Consider the following 27,133-nt stretch of genomic DNA (forward strand, 5'->3'; position numbering starts at 1 on the left):
TCCATCCTTTCCTTATAAGAAAGTGGGTGGGAAGGGAAAGAGGACTAAAATAGGCCTCCGGGATGCACACTCATCAGCCTGTACGCGGAATTGCTTCCACTTGACGCGTGTCTTCTGTGTGGTCGTGGTATTTCACCGGGCGAGTGCGAAGATGATTATAATTTCTTTCGCGCGATTTGTTCTACATTCCTTTCAAATTTCCGCGAGATTCATGCAGTCGTTCTGAAGATATTATACCTTCTAACAATCATCTATACATCCAAACATTAGCATTTATATTAACTAAGAAAAAGTAAGAAAGTAAGAAGTATGTTTTGGAATATACATATGATTTAGTTGTAAGAAATAAAAAGTTGGAAACGTGCGAAAAAATGTATGTTAACTGTGTCGTTATAAATTTTAATCAGTTGCAAACATCAATAAATTAAAAAAAACAAATAGAATTTATTATCTCGTCATCAAATTTGAAATAAAATTGTATCAGACAACTTAACATGTTTATTGCTGAATTCTATAATTGGATAGGGCACTGCTTGGAAATAGCAGCTTTTGCTGACTCCAACGCACCTATTGACGACAGTTAAATCTTTATTATTAGTACGAAATCTCACCACCACTACCGACCGTTACCACAAGCGCCGAAATAACAAAAATCAAATCGGCACAAAATATCACGTCTTATAACCTGTCCTTTAGACGTCAGTGCATGTAAAGCAACATTTTAAACATAAATCGTTTACTCAACATCTGAATTTAGAACACGTATTAAAATCGTTCAAGTCACATGCAATAAAATGTAAGTGCGAAGTTATTTGCAAATATAAATATATTATTTTACACATTTATCATATGTTTTACGAAACTATACCTGGTTGATAAATAATAGTCATATGAAATTGTTGACAAAGATATATAATTTACACATAGTTAATATATGAGTTACATTATATGACTAGCTGTCGCCCGCGACTCCGTCCGCGATCCGCGTTCTGGAGATATCTTCTGACAAACATCCATCCATCCCTTCATACATGAAAACTTGCGCATTTAAATATTGAGTATGATACAAAAGTGTACGTAAAACATTTATCTTTGCCATCGAAATTAAATAAAGATAAATCTTTTTAGCATCTTTAATAGTTTTAAAGGAAATTTAATGAATAGCAAGGTAATAATACGGTGTTTAATAGGACTGGTGGCTTATTTACTTAGTGTAAATAACTAGTACATACATATTAAAACTCAACGAAGCTATATACTCCAATGCCTTATTTACCATACAATGAGGTATAACATTGACACAAAAACATCGTGTTTTCCAGAGCTGTCTCCGGACGGAATTATTCATGAGATTCTGCACTATTGCATGCTTTGGATTCGGTGCAATACATGCAAATACAACCCATGGATAAATTATAATCGTTTATCACTTTAATTTACTAAAAAAAAAAACCTTAGAAAATTTGGAGAAAAATTTCTCCTGTCACAATGTTAATTATCATTACCTACTGCTGGAAACGGCTTGACCGATTTTTATGAAAATTTATATGCATATTTACCCCCCCCCCCCCCCCACACACACGTACATGCTGTACCTGCATAGATTAGAACCTATTTTATACCTAGATTAAGAGAAGGCATTCCTATAACACGGGTCCCCACCTATAACAGGAGGTAAAATCCTAAGGTATTGTAAAGCTTTTAGGTTCAATAAAGATTTATTTATTAATATTCAGTAACTCTGAGAATAAGCTACTATTTATTTTTTAATCCCACGCAGACGGAGTCGCTGGCGACAACTAGTAATATAATTTGTAGAATAACAGAGTTTAGATAACTCGTTTTGAACATTTTCAATTCGAAATAACGACTATTATTTAATTATTATTCACTTATCAATCGTAAGAATAATTTTGTATTTCGGTTATCGATGTTTTAATATTTTTCCTCATACAATTGTGCATAATTAATAATTATTATCGTCTTTTATAAGAATCGCGAAGAGAGACGCGTCTTGATGGCGCGTTCTGTCATATTACCAGGAATTTGTAATTAAAAGCACATGGGATCGTGATTCTTAAGCTGCACTCAAATGAGGTCATTGCCATTTTGACTGATAATCTATACCCATCGAACCATACTTCGTTTTTTTCATGCAATTGTTACTACGAGTTCAACTACGTATTTAAAATCATACTAATATTTTAAACTAGCTGTCGCCCACGACTCTGTGCGCGCGGCATTTAAAAAACTATTGGTCGCAGCGTTATATTATATAGCCTAAAGCCATCCCCAATAAATGTACCGTTCAACAAAAAATGTTTTTTTCAAATTGGATCAATAGGTACTGAGATTAGCGCGTTTAAACAAACTCTTCCGCTTTATAACATTAGTATCAAATGTATAGATTAGAAGGTTTATCCGGATCGGCTCAACGTATCTTGATGAAATTTGGCACAGACGTAGAACATAGTCTGGAAGAACTACTCACTAAGTTTTTTTTTTAATACCGCGCGGATCGAGTCGCGGGCAACAATTAGTCTTATATAAAAATTTCGTGTCAAGATGTATGTTCGGGATAAACACCGAAACTACTGAAGCAATTCTCATGAAATTTTTCAAGCATCTGTAATTTAGTCCAACTTGGGAAATAGGATAGTTTTTATCTCAATTATTGATCTTTCTGTGCGGAGCTAGTATTTATGTAATAAATAATGTAGTCGTTTTTCATTTTATATCATTAAAATAAGATACGACTTGGAGAATCCAAATAATTTGCTTACCAGATATCTGGTTGGGTGAGACAGGTTTTATTCGACCAGTTTTACAAAGTTGGATTTGAGAAGTCGGCCATTGCCACAGGGACCGGATTTATGCAAGAAACGAAATTCAATTCGACTGTCGATTTATACTAAGAATAATTAAAAAAAAACATCTTATATCATATTTATAGCTTAAAAAAAATTACAGCTCAAATTATCAAGGAGTTAATCTTACTAATATTATAAATGCGAATGTTTAGATGGATGGATGAAAGAATGGATGTTTGTTTGAAGGTATCTCCAAAACAGCCTAACGGATCTTGATTAAATTTGACACATTTAAACCTAATCTGGAATAACTCATAGTCCACTAATTAAGTTTTTTTTTGGCAACAGCCAGTAGTCTACAATAAAAATATGTTAACACTACCTATCGCCCGCGGTTCCCTCCGCACGGATTAAAAAAAACATAATTTATAGCCTATGTATTCTTCCAGACTTCTATATGTATGCCAAATTAAATCGAGATCCGTCCACCTGTTCTGATATAATGTTTGGATGCATTTATTTGCATAACTAGTATTAAACATTGTGGGAACTTCGCTTTAGCATCATACGCAAGTAATAAATGATGTAATAATAACAGTTAAATTTAACTATACAGTTAACCGCACGATGACTAACTTTGCTATTACGTACAGACAAGAGACGCAGGTCTAGATATATTTACTATAAACAAAATTACTATGGATTCCATATTACTCATAACTTTTAAACCTTTAATAAATTAATTATAGAAAAAATAAATTGTACCCAACTGACTACAATTATCAGAATGATTCGGGAGGAATTTTTAGAGTGTATTTATGTTAATTTGACTACATGAGTAGTAGAGTGTAAATATTTTTGACTCGGCTACTCATGTAGTCAAATTAACTTACCGAGTCTTAGAAACCGTGGGTCTCTAAGACCAAAATCCTCCATATGTCTTGTCGAAGATAATGAGAGGGAAGACGATATGTTACAGAGATTTTGTTCAACCAATGGTGAGTGTCATTGTGGTTTGGTTTTTCAGCTTATAAATTGTTACTAGCATTGATTACTTTACGAATTTAAAACCCAACTTGCGTAATGTTCAACCACATTGGTGTGGCTTCATATTTTATTATTCATAGACGATGATCATTCTACACAGACACGGATATCACGACCAGCTTGCACCGTGCATTACTACACGATGGCTGACTAATTAAAAATACCAAACAAAACATTAATGATAACACCTTTTTTATATCATGATGTGGCAAACGAGCGAGCGGCCACCTGAAATCGCTGATATAGCGAAGTGACCGTTGCCCATATACATACGCAATTGCATATGCGTTGCCTACCTTTAATCGACGGAGGAGAGGATGCACAGAAAGAAAATATTTTTTCCTTTCCATGCATCCTCTCATCCGGAAAGTCCACTTCCACTTCCCATCCTTTCCTTATAAGAAAAACATGTAATCTGCAAAAGGAGTTTTCATAACAAAAGCTACCAAGTTCCTCCTCAATGTATTTTGGTATAATGTAGATTGGAAATATTTTTTTTATTCATATTTATATTTTATTACACTGACAGCTAGTTATGTTAATAATTTCGTCAATAATTATTATCTCCCTTAAATATGGTACAAAGAAATGATAAACGACATCCAGGTAATCACATGTCCATGACATACATTTGTCTACAACCAGACTAACGTAGAATTGACGATATAAAAGTTAAGCAAAAATAATTCTTATGCTCTTGTGTTAAAAGCTATTCTTTATTTATTACATGTTGGTATAAATTTGTTAAGGACTTCGTCGAACTTCGAGTTACAAAGAATCTGATTCATGTCAACATAAAATAACTTATGAATTTATCCTTATTTTTGTGGGTCAAGGTTGTTTCAATTCTGCTATTGGATTTCATCAGTAACCCGAATATGAAACTGCCTTATAATATAACTAGTTGTAGCCCGCGACTCCGACTGCGTGGAATTAAATGAATTAATTATGTTCTACATTTATGCCAAATTTAAGCGGGATCCGTTCATCCACTCTAAATATACTTTCAAACAAACATCCATCCATCTAAACGTTCGCATTTATAATATTTGTAAGATTAGTAAAATTTCGACTGGGCAACCACCCAGGGCATGATACAAAGGGATGTTATAGATATGCGAATTACAGTTCTACAGAACTGTTAACACATATGCAACTTGTAAAAAGAGTGCGCCGTAGAAATCTCGTCAAAGGCGTGAGTAGAGTTAAAGTCATTACTCAGAATGAGAACACAACGTGTTTTGTGTTGTTAATCAGTGGAAACCATCTGTAATGTAGCTTAAAAGTCAAAGAGTAATCAGACAATGGGACTACGCAAAGGAAAGGGAAAAATCATACCGTTAACAACATACAGATAAATCAGACATCAACCACCATAATTATACTTAAACACAGTAATTTTGTTCAATAGAAGCGTCGGTGGCTCAGAGGTTAAGCACTTGACTTGTAATCTGTAGGTCCTGTGTTCGAATCCCGTCATGTACCAATGTGTTTTTATTATTTTGGTTTTACTTATGTACGTTTATCCTACGTCCTTACAGTGAAGGAAAGAAATTCAAAGATATGTATGAAGTCAACCCGCACTGGGCCAGCGTGGTTGACTATGACCTAGTCACCCCTAACTTGAGTAGGCTCCGAGCCCCTCAGTGGGGACGTATAATGCGCTGATGATTATAGTAATTTTTAAGTAGGTATTGACAAAATTCTATAAAACCATTGAAATAACGAAAGTTGGTCATTTTAGTATCGGTAATTGCCAGTTACCAGCCATTGAGAAAATTATTTAAGCCGAGTGAGTTATAATGACAGACAAACGACACATAAACATTGTAATATTCTACTTAAACACAATAAACATGTCCAACCGGTGCTTAAAGGGAAAATAAGCTATAATGTTCCGTTTGTACAGTCGCGAACAGACACTTAATTGAAACATAATAAACATTTTCAAACAGCAAAAAATAGTATCGTTAAAATATACACATTGAATTCAAATTAAAAATATATATCGATAAGACATTGAATTTTCGTTGAACATATTTCCTAATTTTAGTCCTCATTCCCACTATATTCCTATAGAGAAAGAATGAGCAAGGGAATGAATTTGACAGAGGAATGAGCGCTTAGAAAGAGGTTATATTGTTTATTCTGTGCGTCCCCTTACGTTGGTTCTGGTAATATAGCATCATACGTCGTTAACCTGTAACTTGATAATAATTGTATTTAAAGTAATTTCTTATACCCTTATGTACACGACTGTACTACCTCATAAATATTTTATTATATTATGAGCATAACTTTCATATATAAAAAACAAAAGTTTCTGAGCTTTAAATTTTCATTTTCTTTACGTTGAGATTTACGTGAAAAATCGTCAATTTAAAGTACGCTCAAATACAAAACAGTTGTGTTAATATTGCGATACAATGAACTTATTTATAATAATATTATTTAGTGTAGCTTTTACTTCTATATTATGTAAATCAAATGATGACGGATTAACCATAAATATGATGATTTCATTTTTAACTCTAGATGATAGACCAACATCTCTGTTGATACCTAATTTGTGTTGGAGTCAATGTAAGTAGTAGATAAGGACAAGATGAATGTCACAGGAAAGAGAACACGCACATTTTTCTTAATCACTAATTAAATTGTTAATCAAATTTATTACAGATAAACTAAAAACATTGGCCAAAGCATTATCAAACGTTGGCATAAGTTTGACCAACTCCATGCAGCCGAATAGAGCGGAAAGTTTTCTGCAACATTATGTTATCGTAGCAGATTTGTCGTGTAATGGAACATCTCAATTCTTGAATACAGTAAGTAAATTAAAACAATTATTATTCAAATCACATTTAATTTCTTGTTACCTTATGTATTTATGGCTGCCATAGTTTTTAATTAAACAATAAATATTTTAGGCAAATGATAAAGGATATTTCAAGTCTCCATATCGATGGCTGTTACTCGGTACTACGGATGCAGACCCTTCAAATAACCTGCAAGATCTGAACATATTTGTCGATAGTGATGTAGTGTTTGCTACTAACATGGATGAAGGAAACTTTCTTCTAACTGAAGGTATAGTTCGTTAATCTTACTAATATTACTAAGTCAAATGTTTAGATGGATGGATGAATAGTCGTTAGAAGGTATCTCCAGAATAGCTAAACAGATCTCGCTGTAAATGGTATAGATGTAGAACATAGTCTGGAAGAACACATAGACTATTCATAAAGATGTTTTAACTCCAAGCAGACGGAGTCACGGTCCACAGCTCGTCATGACTATAGCTAAAGATTTAATTCAATTCTGTATTTAGCTAGATTTATATACAGTTCAACAGACCTCATAGCAATCGACTATAGAATAATCATTTATTACAGTCTATAAAATTTCGGAAAAATCTGAAATGATCTTAACAACCAGAGCTATTTGGCGGCCAGCCAGTAATAATGGATACCATTCAAGATATTTTCTCATCAAAAGAAACAACCATAACGAAACGAATAGAAATTTATCTGAAATTATAAATAGGAATGACGAGGAAGAAGTCAATGCTCTTACAAAAAAATTATTTAATCATGGAGTTATGGAAGATTATAGAAAAAACAAAGTGATCGCAATTAGACGTCGTAATCTCAGAGGACATCCACTTACAATGGCTAATGTTATCACAGATAGCAACGAAACAAAACAACATATGGATGATAGATTGTAAGTATCTTTAAAATATTGCCTTTAAATCACAACTTAAATCTACTAATATTATAAATGCCAATGTTTAGATGGATGAATGGATGTTTGTTTGAAGGTATCTCTAGAACGGCTGAACGGATCTTGATGAAAGTTGGCATATAGATATAGAACATAGTCTGGAAGAATACATAGGCTACGTATGGTTTTTAATTCTGCGCGGACGGAATCGCGTGCGACTACTAGTCTGCTCCATAAAGCCCTAACATTTTTCCTAAATAAAGTAACCTACATGGTATTTTATGCCCTACTGGTGTTCAAAAATATATTTAGATTCAGACTTTTTGGAGTAAGGTACATGCATCGTAACATTAGCATATTATTTAATCTCTGTCTATCGTATAATTATAAAAGTATGTCAAGTTTGCAAAATACTCATAAGATTATACGAGCCGACTTCTAATAGAATGCAAATTACACGAAGTAAACCGCGTGACATAAGTTGTGCAAAATTATTATTTTTAGACAACTCCATCAAGATTCAATAACAAAGATGTCGTATGCAATCGTTAAAATATGTTTCCAAATGTTGAATGCTACGGAGAGATTAATATTTACTAATACGTGGGGATACAGAGACAAGAATGGTAACTGGCAGGGCATCATTGACCATTTGCTTAAGAAAGAAGCTGATTTGGGTAAATATAATTAACTTTAATTATTGTCATAACTATTATATAAAACATACTGTTTGCTTTGGTAAATAAATCTTTATATTTACTAGCGGACACCCGCGACTCCTGCCGCGAAAAAAAAAATAGTAGCCTATGTGTTCTTCCAGACTATTTTCTACATCGGTGTAAAATTTCATCAAGATCCGTGGAGCCTTTCCGGAGATACCTTCCAACATCCATCCATCTAAACTTTCGCATTTATAGTATTAGTAAGATAATTGATGTATTAACTCCAAGTATCATGATACTATTTTCTCTTTTCCTTAAAAACTAACAACTCATCTGCGGTTCTTTGTTATCACAGATGCCCATGGGCGTCGGTAACTCCTTATGATAATTCCTTATTCATATTTAAAAAAAAACTGATGAGTAAAACCGAATACGAAACATTATGGTGGTCCTGCACTAATGTCTGTCATAAATCTTGTAGGTACTTTAACCATCTTCACACAAGAGAGAATGGAAATCATCGACTACATAGCTATGGCGGGCTCTACTGCTGTCAGATTTGTCTTCCGCGAACCACCTCTGGCTCTCTTGTCTAATATATTCACATTACCGTTCACTGGAGCTGTTTGGATAGCTGTCTTCGTCTGTATATTAGCATGCTCTTTATTTCTATACATCGCCTCTAAATGGGAATCCACCGTTGCTATGGTTAGTACTCAGACTTCTATTAAATGGACAGGCTATAAGACGTTTTATTTTGTGCCTATTTCCGACATTTTGGCGCTGACGGTTGCGGTTGGTAGCAGTGGTGAGGTTTGAACTAATAATAGATTAACTGCTAAAAAGGAAAAGCTTTCATTCCTAACCTATTCATCCATAGAGATGAGTATCCTTTTGCGTTTTGTTGCTATGGTTACTAGCATTTTGCATCACAAGTCAGTAATATAGTAATGTCGCCAAATCACAAATAAGATAATAGACAAAAATTTATAATATCAGCAGTGCAATGTCTTACAGCACCCAACACAACTTGGTGGCACGTGGGCAGATGTACTCATACTGATCGTGGGAGCCGTACTACAGCAAGGGTGCACGTTGGAACCAAGATATGCCGCTGGTAAGGTTCTATCAAAATCATCAATCTTCTTATCGTACTCTACGTGAGTTCGGGGCACCAAGTTTTTGTCCTCCAGATCGATGTACCATTCGCTATAACACTTTTCACGTCTCTCTTCTGTAGCCAAGCAAAAAGATATTCCTCGACTTCTTTTTCTTTTGATCGTACTATTGTTAAATCGCACATTTTCACTGTCATGTCCTAATAAAGACAATGCGTGAGGGTTGATACAATCCTCCTTTTCTAACTAATGTAAAGACTAATATGTTTGTCCCTTCCAGGTAGATGTGTGACCCTCCTCCTGTTCCTAGCACTTACAATACTGTACTCCGCGTACTCCGCCAACATTGTGGTACTGTTGCGAGCTCCAAGCTCATCGATTAGGACTCTGCCAGATCTCCTCAACTCGCCATTGAAGCTTGGCGCTAGTGATTTTGAGTACAATAGATACTTCTTCAAGGTATAATGTATTTTATAAATTTATTAGTTAAGAAGTTGTTGATCTTAATATATTTGAATTGCAGAAATTGAATGAACCAATACGAAAAGCTATTTATAACAAGAAAATAGCTCCGAAAGGTAAGAAACCTAACTTTTACAGCATGAAAGAAGGGGTCGAGAAAATAAGAAAAGTAAGTAGTTTAAACTGTTTATATTTTAGAAATGGAAAATAATAATTTTTTAGGAAAGAATTTACAATATTTTCTTAATTACATTATAATGTTTTGGAATATAGGGGCTGTTCGCATTCCACATGGAACTGAATCCTGGATACAGGCTGATACAGGAAACTTACCAGGAAGACGAGAAATGCGACCTGGTGGAGATTGACTACATCAACGAGATCGACCCTTGGATACCGGGACAGAAGAGATCACCTTTTAAGGATTTGTTTAAAATAAAGTACGTTGTGATGACAATTAAAACGTATACTTAATTCTGTTGTCTCTACCTGACTACTTAGTTTACTGGTTTCAAACACTTCTTCTCTTAAAGAGCGAGGCAGTCTAGAGCTATAACGTGTTTTGCTTTATTTTAATTCTTGATATTCCAAGTTATAATACTATCTTTAGTTAAGTCCTTGCGGCCTTGCCAGAGGAAATATTAACTACGAGTTTTCTAGTCCTAACTTATTTTCTGTATCCACAGCTTCATAAAGATCAGGGAGACAGGCATCCAAGCGAACAACCAACGTCGTCTGCAGGTATCGCGGCCGCGGTGCTCGGGTTCACTTTCTGCGTTCAGCAGTGTCGGCTTGACCGACATGAGACCGGCAGTACTTGCGGCGTTATACGGCCTGATACTCGCGATTGCGGTGTTGTTAGTGGAAATTGCACATAAACATCTGTAAGTACCAGATTCGAAGATTCCAGCACGTGATTAGCTTCGAGCGCATTTGCAGAGGTAGGACTACTATGTGTGCACAAACGCGCTTTGGGGTTGTGTCACCAATGCCTAAAATTGAGTCGCGTAAGAATACGAGAGTCGACATAAAGATTATTCCATCTGGAAACAGTAAAACTGGTCTCACCAACTGGTCTTTTACGGCTTCCATTCAAATATCTTTCTCTTTTTATTTATTAGGTACGAAGCTGGTATTTGAATAAGATTATTTTTTTTATTTTCAGAGTAACTCGAAGGGCACTACGGATGAAACTAAATCAAATCGCTCCCTATCAATTTACGATGTAAAATTATTACACATTTATTTAACAATTTAAAAGAAAATTAGGTACGAATTTTGCGAAAATATGTGTCGTATGTTTTAGAAATATTGAAATTCACCACGTAATTACATTAATTTATGACATTAAATAAATAAATAAAAGAATTGACTACAAAATATCTTTCACTTGTCTATATAATTAAGTTCGTGTGTTTGTTCGTGTAACTGTAAACATTGAAGCCCAGTCATTAAATGTTTATCTAGCATTTAAATCGGAACTTGTAATTAATATTGTCCTATAATTACTACTCTACGTATTTGATTAGAAAACGTAAGCTTCGTATACTTATTTATTCAACATCCTGTATAATTGTTCTGTGAGTCAATTTAAAGTTGGTTATATCTTTGTTACATTTGCCTAATACAGTCTTGAACAATGAAGGTTTTGAAAATATTACTATTTATTTTCTTACAAAGAGATATCGAATGTAAAGACATGACTGTAATAAATTTTATTAAAAGTTTTATTCAAAATGAAGAGAGATCTACGTTTTTAAATTGTTATAATACATGCTGGGATATGAGTAAGTTATTTTTTATCTTTAGATATGATGACGATTGAAAATAGTTTTTTTGTTACATTTACATAAAATTATGAATTTTTTTCAGAATTTAATTTAAAATTTGCTAAAGAAATATCTAGCACAGGAATAAGGAGCGCACATTTAACACATTTGGAAAATACTAAAGAAACGTCTGATACTTTATTTCTCGTTGATCTAGATTGTCCTGAATCAAGGGAAATTCTAATGAAAGTAAAGTTATTTATAATTTTTAAATTAACAATTTTATTAACTATTAAAATATGCCATAAGCTATGCTTTTTACAGGCCTCCTCAAATAATCTTTTTAGATTTCCATACCGTTGGTTATTATTGGAATCTAGCAAACATGAATCTTATTTTCTAGAAAATCTTTCTTTATTGACTGGAAGCGATGTGGTGTTAGCTAAACGAAGAGATTTAAATTTCGAACTACAAGAAAGTAAGCACTTTTAGAATTTCTACAGTTGAAAAACTTAAGCGTAACTTTTCGCATAGTTCGGCGAACTTAAGCAGCAATTTTTATTTAAAAATCTATAATAAAGGACCGCTATAACTATTAAACAACCCTTATTTTATTTTTAATCTGTACAGTTTATAAAATTTCCAACTCTGGGCCACTGAAATATTCAATACGAGGTTATTACAATGGCAGCCTATTTGACGTCAGACCTCATAGAGAACTATTTCGGAGACGAAGAAACCTCATGAAACACGCCCTTACCATGGCCAATGTTATACAAGACAGCAACACGACGCAATACCATTTGGAGGATCGATTGTAAGAAAAATTACATAGTTATTTAACCGATATTATTGTCTTTTCTTCCGTTATTTTAGAAGATGGATTTTATGGCCACTTTCATTCCTAATGCTTTTTTATTATCCCCAAAGTATTACCTAAACTCTGTTCTTGCAATTTGTAAATAAAATTTGCGTTTTGATCTGTGACATGAGGTAAACGTCATAATAGTGGGCCACTTAAATTTTCTTTTAAAAATTAGTTTTATTCTCATCTAATCGTTTAAAATAGAGAGGGGCAGCATGATGCAATAGCAAAGATGTCGTGGATGGTCGTGAAGCTCGCCTTTGAAATGCTCAATGCCACTCCCCAGTACATTTTCAGTCACCGCTGGGGTTACAAGCAGAATGGCCGATGGTCCGGCATGATTGACGACATACTTAATGGTAGAGCTGATTTAGGTAAATAATTTCAATTATAGTTCGTACCGTAACTAAAAATCATAATGATCAAATGTAACGGTAGCGGTTGACAAAATGGCCGCCATACACGGTCAAAATTTAACAAGAATTGTCCGCAATGGTTACATTTATTGTAGAACAGACCTCTTCAAATTAAAAACCTATAAATTTGCGAAATTTAAGTGTTTTTTTTATTTATACCAGGATCTAACTGCGCGATATACACTGAACGTCTCGACGTGGTTACATACACCGATAATATTGCCCCCTTTAAGGTCGGTTTCATCTACCGCCAGCCTCCCCTCTCCTACGTCGCGAATATCTTTACCCTTCCCTTTTCCACTGAAGTGTGGCTGGCAATTGCTGCCTGCGTATCCTTCTCTACAGTGACACTGTATCTCTCTAGTAAGTGGGAGACAAGGTATGGCAGGGTAAGTGCTATAATTGACAGTTGTCCTTAACTGTCACGTCCACCCATATTTGAAATTATATATTGTATATTAATGTCTACACTGAATCCAAATGGTTTGGTTCCAGACTCAGACACAACTCGATGGGACTGTAAGCGACGCGATTTTGGTCACCGTTAGCGCGTTCAGCCAACAAGGATGTACTTTAGAGGCAAGAAAAGCTTCGGGTTAGTTGGCAGTTACATGGAAAAGTAATTTAGAAGTTACAGTATAACAAATTAAAGATTATTAACAACTATTTTTTTAATATGGCTTAGGTCGGATGATGCTATGGGTGGTATTTTCAACACTAATGTTGCTTTACGCAGCGTATTCAGCAAACATCGTTGTGCTGCTTCAAGCACCTTCAAGCGCTATAAGGACGTTAACACAATTATCGCGCTCAAAATTAACACTGGCCGCTAACGATGTTGATTACAACCATTTTGTTTTTGGTGTAAGATTTAAAATTATACTTAGCGATAGTTATTAGCCCGCACTCAGCCATACTCGATCCTAATAACTATTTTTTTAGATGTACTCAGATCCAGTAAGAGTTGAAATCACAAAGAAAGTAAAGCCCGCGAAAGGTACTGCACATTTTTACGAAATCAAAAAGGGTGTAGACAAAATTCGACAGGTGATTAGATATTTAATTTAGAGAAAAAAAAATCTATGAGATCGGCTTAACTTTTACACTTCAATATTTTTTACAGGGTTTATTTGCGTTTCATTCTATAGTTGAGCCAGTGTACCGGCGTGTTGAAGAAACATTCCTTGAAATGGAGAAGTGCGATCTTGTGGAGGTTGACTTTATGATGGGATTTGATCCTTCAGTGCCTATTAAGAAGGATTCTCCATATTTAGAACTATTAAGAGTTAGGTCAGTTGATAAAACAAGAAAAATAGTTTTAATGAGTTTTAAACTATATAATACAAGGTGTCACCCTCGACTCCGTCCGTGTGGAATTAAAAAAAACTTAATTATTAGTCGATGCGTTCTTTCAGACTAAGACTATTCTATATGTCAAATTTCATCGAGATCCGATCAGCCGTTCTGGAGATACCTTCAAACAAACATTCATCGATCCATCTAAACTTTTGCATTTATAATATTAGTACGAAGTAAGATTTATGCCGATCTTTACCATGGACAATATTTTTTTTTTATAAGAGAAGAGGGCAAACGATCAGCGAGTACACCGAAGTGATCCACGTGTGATAATAAAAAAAACTAAGTTGGTAAAACTTGTCTACAGTTTTAAGCAGATTCGTGAGTCCGGTCTGCGATCAGCTCTGAATAAGCGTCACCAAGTTCAGAAACCTCAATGCTCTCAGAAGGTATCAGCATTCAGTAGCGTTGGTCTTCGAGATCTTCGACCTGTCTTGTTTCTGATGCCGTACGGAATTATAATTTCTGTTTCTATACTTGTAATTGAGAATATAATTTATAGGATAAGCATTGTATAAAGTTATACATGTAGATACTCATTTCAACGATTTCCTGTAGATTCTTAAACGCACATTTCCGAAGTAGAAACGTATTATGTAATCTTAAACATATCATAGTTTATTGATATTGTTTTAAGTACATTTATGAAATAAAAAAAATACATAAACAGTATTAAGTTTCTTTTTTATGGCAATTATTGCCTGTCAGTGTCAATGTCAGAAGTCACAACAGAATGACAGAAAATTTCTGTTTGACATTTTATTTGACATAAAAGCCAAAGAGTATAAAAAGTAGAATATACATACAGATTATCTATCTATCTCCCTACTATTTACTACTTACCTAATAAATTAAGTAAGAATCAAAATTACCGACCTCTATAAATGCTTATAAATGTTAAGGGTGGATTAAGAGCACCAATAGCCTAATGGTTAAAGGTTCGGATTTCCTATCACAAGGTCGAGAGTTCGAATCCCGTCATTCGACTATTGTCGAAAAACAATTTAATATCACAAGCCTAGAACTTACTAGAAATGGTACAACAATTATTAGTAAATATAAAAAATGCTAATGTTTAAAAAAATTAAGATCAATAAATAATTGTTGAGCTAATGATGTTGAACTTGACTAATATTCAAATAAATATTCACTTATACCTTGTATCAGGCCACACATACCAAAGTAATTAGGGTATATAAATAAAATGAAACATACTATTATGAATGTTCCACCATTTTTGAGCTTAATTATTAACAAACCTGTATCAATAGTATCAGTAGTATGCAATGCTGGATCAGATGTCTGGACTCCTGGCACACAATAGTTGTGCTCAAGTCCGATAAAAATACTTGGAGTAGTAGATATTCCTGTAAATATTTAAAATCAATATTAATAATAGTTCAGGTTTACTTTTTATTTTTTTAATAGCATCGGTAGCTTAGGGGTTATGCACTTGAATTGTAATCTGCAGGTCCTGGGTTCGAATCTTGCCATATAGCAATGCATTTTCCAACTTTGATTTACATAAATACATTTACCAACCCGCACTTGGCCAGCATGGTTGACTATGGACTAATCACCCCTGACTTAGGGCAGGCTCTGAGCCCCTCAGTAACATATAGTGAGCTGATGATGATAAAACTTTTTTATCCTTGGAGGACAAAATTGATGCATTGTAAAGAAGTCTCGACCCCATTCCAGCCCACCTTGAGTCCACTAGTAAAATAATTTTCAAAAATAATTAAATAGTTTATTAATTACATATATAGACCCACCTCCTAAATCTAAAGTTGGGACAGCATCACATTTCAGTCGATGGCTAGCCACTTTTTGATCTAATGAGAAGTGACGGGCACAAACTTTCTTGTTTTTATATATTTTTATTGGATCGGTTTCTTTGACTTTTTTTCCAATGATTGACATCCATTTTCTGAACATCTCTGACCGTCTTTCAGGATGGGGAAAGGCGTGCATGTAGGCACCTACAATAAATAAACAGAGTATTTGAGAGTAATACCAAACTGTACAAATAAACCACGAAAAAATGCGGAGATATTTTTATTTTTAAGTAAGTCTGTAGTGGGTATAACATGGGAATAAAGTTAACTTTTTATGGACTTTTTAACTTACCAATATCTTTGCATCCCAAAACACAGTAACGTCGTCTTTCACGGTAAGACATTTTAACAATAAACAAAAACAATAACACAAAACTTAACATAAAAAATTAACTGAAAAAAAAGAAGTAAAACAACAGAAACTCTCCAACAGAAATCACAAACTTTGCAAGCAAAAGGTTAATTTAACAATTTTGGAATAAACCAACAATTCTCGTTTTGAAATTTTGAAGAAACATGAAACTCTTGACGTTTGACGTTCCTTTTCTCTCACAAGATTTTTTGCCTAAAATTCCTTTTTTGTTTTAAATGATTTTGCAAGGTATATCTTTTAATAGGAATAATGTTCTAATTAAAATTAAATAAAAAAAATAGAAAAAACAGGATAACGATAATAAATCTGTAAATAACGGAACGCTTATTTGCTATCATGCTGCTACCTCTCCCCTCTCTCTATTATGGAGATACTCAACCTAAATTAGATGCATACCTAAAAACCTGCAGATGACCTCACGGCTCACATGTGTGAAAAAGATCAATGACAGATTTGCAGCACAGCTCAATTTGTACCTGCATAGAGTGTGATTTATACATCATTTTCGTTTCGAGAATACGGCAAGCCATTAGACAGCTCGAGTATTGCAATTAGCTGTGAGCAGCTGTGAGTTGCTAATTTAGTTTTAGCCAAATCGTAGCTCAACGGTTCCAGGCTGTATGAACTAGACTTTTGAGCTGGTTTAGCGGTTCATTTTATATACTCTTTGGGTTCAGACTTGATATAGACCATACTCTTTGACACAAGGTTTAAGACCCACATCTTTTAAATACTCTTTGCTGCACACCTACACACGTCAATCAAATATTTACTAGTGACAAGTGGAAGTGAACGACTGAAATGGGTGACCCTGCGACCGAAGGAGTTCAGAATTTAAATATTAACGAAAAGGCAGGAAATTAGACAATATATTTAATTCATAACAATAGATTTGTTCAATATTTGAGTGATGTTAACGCTGTATAGTTTACGTAGAACCTGCGTGGTGCGCTTCAAAGAAGCTTATGCCACATGGGTAGGAGATCTTCGTCATCACTGATTCACTGAATATTGTCGACAATTTGTAAACACTATATTATTTTCATACTTTAAATATCTTTCTAGCTGTTAGTTTAGTTAAATCAACCATACTTTATCTCAAAACTTAACCCTTAATTTACATCAATAAGAAAGTGGACTGCGTAGCGAACGAGAATAATTTAATTATTATTAATATATAAGATAATAATTATTCCAGTTTTCGTATTTTATAAATAGAAACGCGCTGATGATGAACAAAAGAGAAACAATAAAAAATAACGGCTTGAAATATTATTCACTATGGTAATAAATGTTATCTTAGGGAACAACATTGTAAACGAAAACCTAATACAGAATTAGGCACTTTATGATAGGCAAATTAGTCTTTACTCTATGTATTTCATTAAAATTAAATAAAATGTTTTTTGCAGTCTAAAACCAAAGCAATGAAGGAGAAAAAGAAAAAAGCCGAAGACACTTCAGGAACGGTATCCGAGTTGAATCCGTGGCCAGAATTCATTCAGAAGAGAATCAATCTCTGGGATAAATACAAGACACAATATCAGGAGCAGTTAGCTGCGAAACCAGAACTGAGTATTGTTGTGACATTACCCGATGGGAAGACGGTGGAAGCTAAAGCATGGAGAACCACTCCTTATGATGTAGCCAAGGGTATCAGGTATGAAATAATCTTATATTAACCCAGCTTCAAGCTTCAAAAGTTATTTTAAGCTTTTTGCTATTTGTTTATATAGCTTCTCATAAAATTTAGTACTAAAAATCATTTAAACAATCACAATTATATATAAAAACTAAAATTAAAATTTAGAATTTCATATGTACATATTTTCATACTAAAATTAAAAATAAATTTAAAGGCTAGTGAATTTACATCTTAATGCAATCTCATTTCATAAGTATTGATTTTATTATGAAACCATCCACACATTTAATATTTACACACTATGTATATAGTACAATTAAAAGCTTATATACATGAACACTACTATACTACAATTGTGTACATATTTTTAGCTATTTGAAAATCCATCCTCTGCACAAAAACATTGTGTCCACTTCTCCTACCTACCCTTTTCTTATAAGGAAGGGATAAGCAGGTAAGGTGGATTTTGTATAGGAAAGGATGCATAGGAAGGGGAAATTTCCACCTTCCGAGCTTCCATTCTGTTGATTGAAGGCATGCAATGCATCTGCAAATGCAAATGTCTGTAGGCACCAATCACTTTAAAAATATAGTGAATTCAAGTGGCCGCTTGAATATTTGCCACCTTTTGCTATAAAAAAGACAAATTTTCATGATTGAAATTTGCCACACAGTTTGCTTTCATCACATACACTAGTATATCATGTCAGTCGACAAATTCTTTTGCATATTTGTTTGTTTTTTATGCTAATGTAGCTATTGGCACGGCATTGACACATTTAAGTTGTTTGGCATATTTAACTAGAGTTTAACATTAACATACCTTATTTCTGGGCTCACAAGCGAGTTTTGGAGTCAATTGTAAGTATACAATTGATTATCAAATTATTGGCTGTAAAATATCAAACCTATTTATTTATTTAAACATAAAATTAAAAGCATATTTAATCATGTCATATTTGTTACATTTTTCTTTTTTTTTTTTCCTACTAATAATATGAAAGTACTGATATACAAAAAAAATTCTCTTCTCATATAATTTTCTATTTAAAATCGTAATGGTGGAGTGGTTTATTTTTTCATACATGAATTAATTCACATGTAAGGAAAAAATACTATAAAATACTATTTGAATAATAATTACGTAATTTACTTAATTTTATGTAAAAAGTTAAATATGTTTGTACTAACAAACTTTAAGTTATTACTTGAAATATAATTTCTTCATTTAAAAAATAATACTCTCTCTGCTGGCGCAGCCACTCAAAGTGGGTCTTGGCCTCCAACATAAGGGAAAGAATTAAAAAAGACATTTTATAATATTCCAGTCAAGGGTTAGCGGACTCAACTATCATAGCTCGGGTGAACAATGAGCTATGGGATCTAGACAGACCGCTAGAGGGTGACTGCAAACTGGAACTCCTACGTTGGGATAATACTGATGCTCAGGCTGTCTTCTGGCACTCATCAGCTCATATGCTCGGTGAAGCTATGGAAAGGGTAAGTTTATATGCACATATAAATTAGTAGAAATATTTTGTGTAGTGTTAACCCATCTTAAAATGTTTTTAGTTGTTTAAATATTATGGTAATAAATGACGTAAATATATTATTTAGCTATTTAAATATTCATATATGTGTACATAAAGTAATACAGCTGTTTAAACACAACATTTGTATATAATCCAAATGCCATTTGCGTGTAATTAAAAAAAATACTGAGGAAATGCTCATGAAAGCCGTATTAAGAGCTTGTAGGTGTATGCGTAGATGTATGAATGTAGAAAAAGCAATAGAGGTATGACAGGACCATGCCAAATGGACGTCCATGCTCTCTGCCTACCCCTCTGGATTATGAGTGTGTAAGTTGTTGGTGTAAAAAAGAAATGATTGTCTATTGCAATTATTTATTTTCCATATGTTTTATTTCACAGGTTTATGGTGGATGTCTTTGTTATGGACCACCTATTGAAGAAGGTTTCTATTATGACATGTATTATCCTGAAAAAGGGGTAAGTTATCAACTAATTTTATAATCAGTCTTACCGTGGGTTTCTGAGATCAAAATCTCTGTATAAAATGTATCATCATCCTTGCCAATATCTTTGACAAAACAGGGATAAAAATATTTTTAAATCTTTTTTTAGTCTTGGTCTCCGTCTCAGTAACCCATTTAACATTTCATTTCTAATTGACTAATGATTAGTTTAAAAATGACCTCAGGATCTCAGTGAAAATCATTTATTGACATCACTAGCTGTCGCCCACGACTCTGTCTGAGCGGAAATAAAAAAAAAAACATAAGTGGCTTGTGTGTTCTTTCTGCCTATATTCTACATCTATGCCAAATTCCAGTGAAGTCCGTGCAGCAGTTCTGAAGATACCTTCTAAATTCCATCCATCCATCCAAACATTCGCATTTATAATATTAGTGAGATTATTAAGATAGATAATTTCTCTTTCTAGATATCTTCTACAGATTTCCACGTTCTAGAAGGATTAGTAAAGAAGATAGCAAAGGAGAAGCAACCTTTCGAACGTTTAGAACTGACAAAGGAGCAATTATTGGAGATGTTTGATTACAATCCATTCAAAGTGAGAATTTTGAACGAAAAAGTTAACACTCCGACCACTACGGTGTACAGATGTGGTCCATTGATTGATCTCTGCCGGGGACCTCATGTCAGGCATACTGGAAAGGTTAAGGCATTGAAGGTTACCAAGGTGAGTGAATTCATATTAATTTTTAGTCAAATGTCATTGTTTATTGGTATGAATTTAAAAGGCATTTGAACTTTGATACATTTGTCATGACAAAGGTATCAAAAAAAACATAGCCTACATTAATCCAGCATAGTGTAGTTTCCCAACATTTAATTTTCAAAAGAATTTTTCAAACTAGTTCAGTAGTTTTAAAATCTTTCACATTTCTCATAATTCTCATGTCAAAATGTTAGTTGCCATATTCCTCCAGAACGGCTTGACCGATTTTAATGAAATTTTATATACATATTCTGTAGGTATAAATCGGCTAATAATCTACTTTTTATTCCTGCGCGAAAAGTCGCGGGCGACAGCTAGTCAAGAAACTTACCAAGAAATAAATTTCCCTTTTCTTTCAGAACTCTGCCACATATTGGGAGGGCAAAGCTGATGCGGAGAGTCTTCAGAGGATATACGGAGTATCTTTCCCTGAGCCAAAGCAGCTGAAAGAGTGGGAGATGATACAGGAGGAAGCGGCCAAGAGAGACCATAGGAAGATTGGCAGGGTATGACTGAAAAAATATACAATTTCAATATATTGAGAAAAATTAGTACCAAGACATTTTTGTTATTTTTTTCTTTTAAGAATGTTTATAAATATTCAAAATTTATGTTTCTTAGTTAGTCAACCGTGAGTTTCTGAGGCCAAAATTCCTGTTTAAAACATACTGTTATCTCGGTTTTCCCAAAAATAAAGACAGGGATGATAATATGTTTTATACAGACACTTTCATCTCAGAAACTCATAGTAAGTATTCAATCATGTGATAGTAAAATTTGTACATTTTTCAGGAACAAGAGTTGTTTTTCTTCCACGAGTTGTCACCTGGCTCGTGTTTCTTCCAACCGCGCGGCGCTCATATATACAATACTTTGGTTAACTTCATACGGGAGCAATATAGGTAATAATAAATAATAAATATTAGTAACTAGTAGTTGCCCGCGAGTCCGTCTGCGCGGAATAAAAAAAACTTAATAAGTAATCTATGTGCTCTTCCAGACTCTTCCAAACTAGACACATATGTTTTATACAGTGATTTTGATATCAGAAACCCTCTATAAGTGTATAATATGACGAATATAAGTTCAGTTTAGTATAGTTTTATTTAAATGAAAACCAAAAAAAAAAATTTTTCTAAGAACTATATCGTGTTTTTTCCACAGAGTGCGAGGTTTCCAAGAAGTGGTAACACCAAACATGTACAATGCCAAGTTGTGGCAGACTTCGGGCCACTGGGCGCATTATGCTGAGAACATGTTCTCCTTCGATGTGGAGAAAGAGACCTTCGCCCTCAAACCTATGAACTGTCCGGGACATTGGTGAGTCGTGTTATAGTAACATTATCATCATCATCAGCTCACTATACTTAAGGAGCTTACCCTAAGTTAGGGGTAACTAGGCCATAGTCAACCACCCTAGCCAAGTGCGGGTTGGTTGACTTCACACATATCTTTGAATTTCTTGGCAGATATTTGCAACATCACGATGTAAATCAAAACTCGAAAAACACATTGGTACATGGCGGGGTTTGAACCCAAGACCTGCAGATTACAAGTCAAGAGCTTAAACCTCTGAGCTACCGACGCCTTTATTATTTTAGTATAAGTCACGCATGTTGAGTCGTAGATAATCCATATTAATAATAGAAATGCGAATGTTTGGATGTATGGATGTTTGTTACTACATATGTACTAAAAGGGCTTAACGTATCTTGATGAAATTAGGCACAGATGTAGAATTCTTTGTATTTGCAGTATAATGTTTGATAATCGTCCGCGGTCGTGGCGCGAGCTGCCGCTGCGGCTGGCGGATTTCGGTGTGCTGCATCGCAATGAGCTGAGTGGCGCGCTCACCGGACTGACTCGCGTGCGTCGCTTCCAGCAGGACGACGCACACATCTTCTGTACGCCGCAACACATCGAGCAGGAAATGGTGAGCATTCTTTACTAATATTAATTTTGAAACGCCTAATGGCTAAAGGTAAACGATTCCAAATTTAACGATCATGCGTTCGTCGTTGCTAGAATATATATTTTTTTGTATTTCATGTATTTTTTATCATATGATTGCGGGTTTAAAACCTATATAAGTGTAATCCTTTTTTATTTCCATCCAGAGCAATTACTCTCGAGTATAGTTCTCACTAGATAATAGATTCTAGCGATAGATGGCGCTGTTCCGTAAATGGAGCAAAATATATATTTTTTGTAGTTAAAGGTGCTTACAATAGATGGCGTTGTTTTACAAATGTAGCGTATTCTAAATCTTTTTATATTCATTAGGTGGCGTGCTTAGAATTCCTGGACTGCGTGTACACGACTTTCGGGTTCACGTTCCAGCTGAAGTTGTCCACGCGACCTGAGAAGTATCTAGGAGATCTTGCCACTTGGGATCAGGCGGAAAAGGTACATTTGCTTATTTAAAATTAACTTTCCCGGTATCAATTTTAAAAAGGAAACTTGAATAGACAGTTTTTTATAGACAATACATTTAAGTTTAGAAAAATTTTTCCAGAAAAATCTGAATTAAAAAAAGTATGACTTAAGTGTAACATTATAAACAATTAATATTGTAATTATTACTAATTTTCAGGCTTTAGAAGATTCTTTGAACAAATTCGGTCGACCCTGGCAACTGAACCCTGGGGATGGCGCTTTTTACGGACCCAAGATTGATATTACAATCCAGGATGCGCTGCGTCGCTCCCACCAGTGCGCCACCATTCAGCTAGACTTCCAGCTGCCTGAGAGATTCAACCTTACCTATGTCAGGTCAGTCACCAAGATTTGCCTAAACAATAGACATGACAAGTTTCATTATAAACGTTATTCTAAGTGACAGTTTTTTGTCATTTTAACACTTTATTGACGTCAAAGAAATTACAATTTGATTTACATTGTTGAAATATGGTATATCACTTTAATAAGTGAAAGTCTTTATAGTTTTATACTTAAGCAAATTACTGAGTATACAAGATATTTTCTAATAATTAGCTTATATTTTGAACTAAAAAAGTAGCATAAAATAGCACGCATTATCGTACTTTCAAAATCCGTCCAGCTGTTTCGGAGATTACATAAAATAAACACGGATTTGCGAACAGACAGACAAGATTTTTTTTTATCGATTTTATATACAGACACTACAACTTCACTTATTTACACTATATATAATTTAAGAACGGATAAACAGATTTGACTGAAAATAAGTGCGATAGCGGTTGACAATTATTAAAGGTAGTAACTTAGAACCATGAGACGGACATACGATATTTTTTATCCCGTTCCGCGTCGAGTCGCGGGAAAATGCACGTTTTATTGTTAAAACATAAAATATTGTTGTTTTCAGTGAGAGTGGTGAGAAGAAGCGTCCAGTGATAATCCACCGCGCCATCTTGGGGTCAGTGGAGCGCATGGTGGCCATACTGAGCGAGTCGTACGCCGGCAAGTGGCCGCTGTGGCTCAGTCCCAGGCAAGTCTGTGTTGTACCTGTCGGACCCTCGCTGGACCAGTACGCCACCACGGTTTGTAGTTTACATGTTATTAATATATTTTACATTGTGCCTGTACCACTGACTTGACTAGCTAAAAATTAAAATACCGTGGGTTTTTGTAGACAAAATCCTCATTAAAAACATAGTATCTCTGGTTTGTCAAAGATAATGACAGGGATGACGATAAATTTTATTTAGCGATTTTGGTCTCAGAAACCAACGGTAAAATGAGGTGATATGCTGCCCTACATCACAGACATTTAAAGAATCGAATTTAAAGGAAAATTTGAAAGAAAAAAACTTATAAATTAAGGTTTTTTGATCGTCTTAATTAACAGAACTAAAAAATAACTCAATTATATGAAAAAAAGTATGAATACATAGTAAAAATACATAAACTTTAATTGTAAATAAAAATTAAATTATTGTATTTCAGGTGAATGAGAAGCTATTTGCTAACGGCTTCATGTCAGAAGTGGACACAGACCCTGGAGACACGCTCAACAAGAAAGTGCGAAACGCACAACTTGCCCAGTTCAACTATATACTAGGTAAATCGTAAAAGATTTTATAAATTCATAGGAAATCAAAAATGCTTCAATTTGACCAAAGTGGTACTAAAGTAATACGGCTGAAACCAAATAAAGGGTGATTTATTTCAAATCATACTAAACAGAAAATATTTATTTTCTAAACATTTCGATCAAGTATATAAAGCTTTTAATTACGTCGAATATTTGGAAAACCAACATACTGAGATTTTTATATTATAAAGTGGCAAACAAGCCAACTTAATTCGCTGAAATGGCGAAGCAACCGCTGCCTATGGACATCTGCAATTTCAGATTTAATCGACAGAGAAGGGGAAATAACCTCTTTCTGTACGTCCTCTCTTTGGTCAAATCCATATAAGCAAAGTTTTCTAGGCTTTTGGTCCTTTGAGCCGGATATTGATAAACTCCATACTTTTTCAGTGGTGGGAGAACGCGAGAAGAACTCCAACACGGTGAATGTCCGCACCAGAGACAACAAGGTGCACGGAGAGATGACTGTAGACGCGCTCATAGACCATCTCAACAAGCAGGTCAAAGAGAAGACATTGTCAGATGACAGCCAGCTGCTCGGCTAACTATAGACATGAGATCATAGGAAATACTCTGCATAGCATGGTGCGGGTGACATTTCGATCGATGACGTCATTTTTGACATTTATGACAGTACTTAAAGGGGTTTTAATTCTAGAAATGACAATTTTGAACACAATCGTAAGTTAAAATGAAATTTGACTCGCATCATGTTGTAATGAATATATTTATCTCGTATATTCTTATTTAAAGTCAATGTGATGTAAATTTTTCATACAAATATTATTATTAATTAAATACGAACTCAGAGCTTCTCAAAGAGTACAGAAAATATTTTTTTCAATACATTTACATTGTAGACATATCTTAAATTACAGTTACAAAAAAATCACACCCTCTCTACTGAAGGGTAGGCAGTTTTACGTTCCCTAAGCATTTGTTTATTGATTCCTTTACAATTTTATTTGCTAATTCGTATCCCGTTTGTAAGAAAAAGCTGTGTTTTTTCTGAATACAAGAATCTTTTTAACATTAATTTATTATACAATTAAAAATTGGGATACAAATAAAAAATTTAATAAGTATTATTGTCTTATTTAAAAAAAAAAAATTTTTTTTGGTATTTTTATATGTATTTTTTCACGACATGTATCACAATATTGATGCTTATAAGATTATTCACAAGCAATATAAAGGTGAGTGCACATTTGATTTCTCGCATATTAAGAAGTGCGTTTTTCTCTCAACAGATGTCAGGATGATCAAGAGTGACATCACTAAATATACCACAGATGTACAAAAAAAAACACTATTTTGTATAAAATATACTCCGTGTAACGTAGTCATAGTAACCGACAAATTACACTCAAAAAATCTAAAGTAAGTTATTTTTAGCCGACTTCAAAAAGAAGGAGGTTATAATAGGTTTTTTTTAAACACAGTTCATGAATTTATTAGGCAAATGAAATGACTACAGCTACGGATGCATTCCGGCTTTGAAAATTAGAACTTTTTTATCGCTTAATGACGTATAAAAATGTTGACAGATGACAACAGTGTCGCCGGTGTCGACATCTACTTACAACTTTCACCTTTTCTCCAAAATTGTATAAAATAAAATCTTAAAAATAAATACATACTTAAGAAATAGTTTTGAGATAGATTTTAAACAAAAACCCGTTTAAATTAGTATCCATATTAAACATGGTAGGTAATAAAAAGTATCACAAAAATTAGCTAAAATTCACTTATATAAAAGGAAATACAAGATTTTAAGTTTTTTAAACTTATCACAATGTGAAAATTAAAAAAAAAAAAGATTTTTGCAATCTTTATAAATTAAAATTACTACTAAAGATAAAATTCCACATTTATAAAGATTAAAAAAAATCTCAATAATATATAAGGTCAAAATATCATACATTTACATACATACATTGTAAAATTCAAGAAAAAAGCGTAAAATAAATCTTATAAAGAATAAAAACTCAAATATTAAGACGAAACATAAATCTACCAACACAATAATAAATAATATAATAGACAATTATAATAAATATATGAAAAAACTAGCGATTTCCTACGACTTTGTCAGTGTAAAATAAAAAAAAGCTTAAGTTACTTTGCACATATCGACTAAATTCCAGTTAAAGTCAATTTAAAATGGATTCAGCCATTTTGGAAATTACCCGGAACAAATGC

At 33.9% G+C, this 27,133-nt stretch overlaps 2 protein-coding genes across 3 annotated transcripts in view; one reads left to right on the forward strand and one right to left on the reverse strand.

The window, feature by feature from the left end:
• LOC106114355 (hemocyte protein-glutamine gamma-glutamyltransferase) overlaps positions 1–16,474 on the reverse strand; it is a 36,235-nt gene extending 19,761 nt beyond the window's left edge. The window contains exons 1-3 of the mRNA XM_013307523.1: positions 16,365–16,474; positions 16,010–16,216; positions 15,494–15,601 (exon numbers count right to left, since the gene is read on the reverse strand). Coding sequence (XP_013162977.1) covers positions 15,494–15,601; positions 16,010–16,216; positions 16,365–16,455 — 406 coding nt within the window. The 5' untranslated portion in view covers positions 16,456–16,474. The remainder of the gene's footprint in view (positions 1–15,493; positions 15,602–16,009; positions 16,217–16,364) is intronic.
• Positions 16,475–17,183: 709 nt separating this feature from the next.
• On the forward strand, positions 17,184–26,016 carry ThrRS (threonine--tRNA ligase). 2 transcript variants are annotated; one of them, XM_013307564.1, is made up of 14 exons: positions 17,184–17,297; positions 17,858–18,105; positions 19,419–19,590; positions 20,025–20,102; positions 20,557–20,814; positions 21,213–21,359; positions 21,646–21,755; positions 22,018–22,173; positions 22,609–22,786; positions 23,137–23,259; positions 23,447–23,625; positions 24,203–24,377; positions 24,784–24,898; positions 25,322–26,016. In XM_013307564.1, exons 1-14 carry the CDS (start codon positions 17,247–17,249, stop codon positions 25,474–25,476), a joined length of 2,145 nt encoding a protein of 714 aa, XP_013163018.1. In that variant the 5' UTR covers positions 17,184–17,246; the 3' UTR covers positions 25,477–26,016. The 2 variants fall into 2 exon arrangements, with proteins under 2 accessions (XP_013163018.1, XP_013163017.1); XM_013307563.1 differs by lacking the exon at positions 17,184–17,297 and adding an exon at positions 17,314–17,421.
• Positions 26,017–27,133: the final 1,117 nt, after the last annotated feature.

This window comes from Papilio xuthus, unplaced genomic scaffold (genome assembly GCF_000836235.2).
Source record: "Papilio xuthus unplaced genomic scaffold, Pxut_1.1 DF828142.1, whole genome shotgun sequence".
NCBI lineage: Eukaryota > Metazoa > Arthropoda > Insecta > Lepidoptera > Papilionidae > Papilio > Papilio xuthus.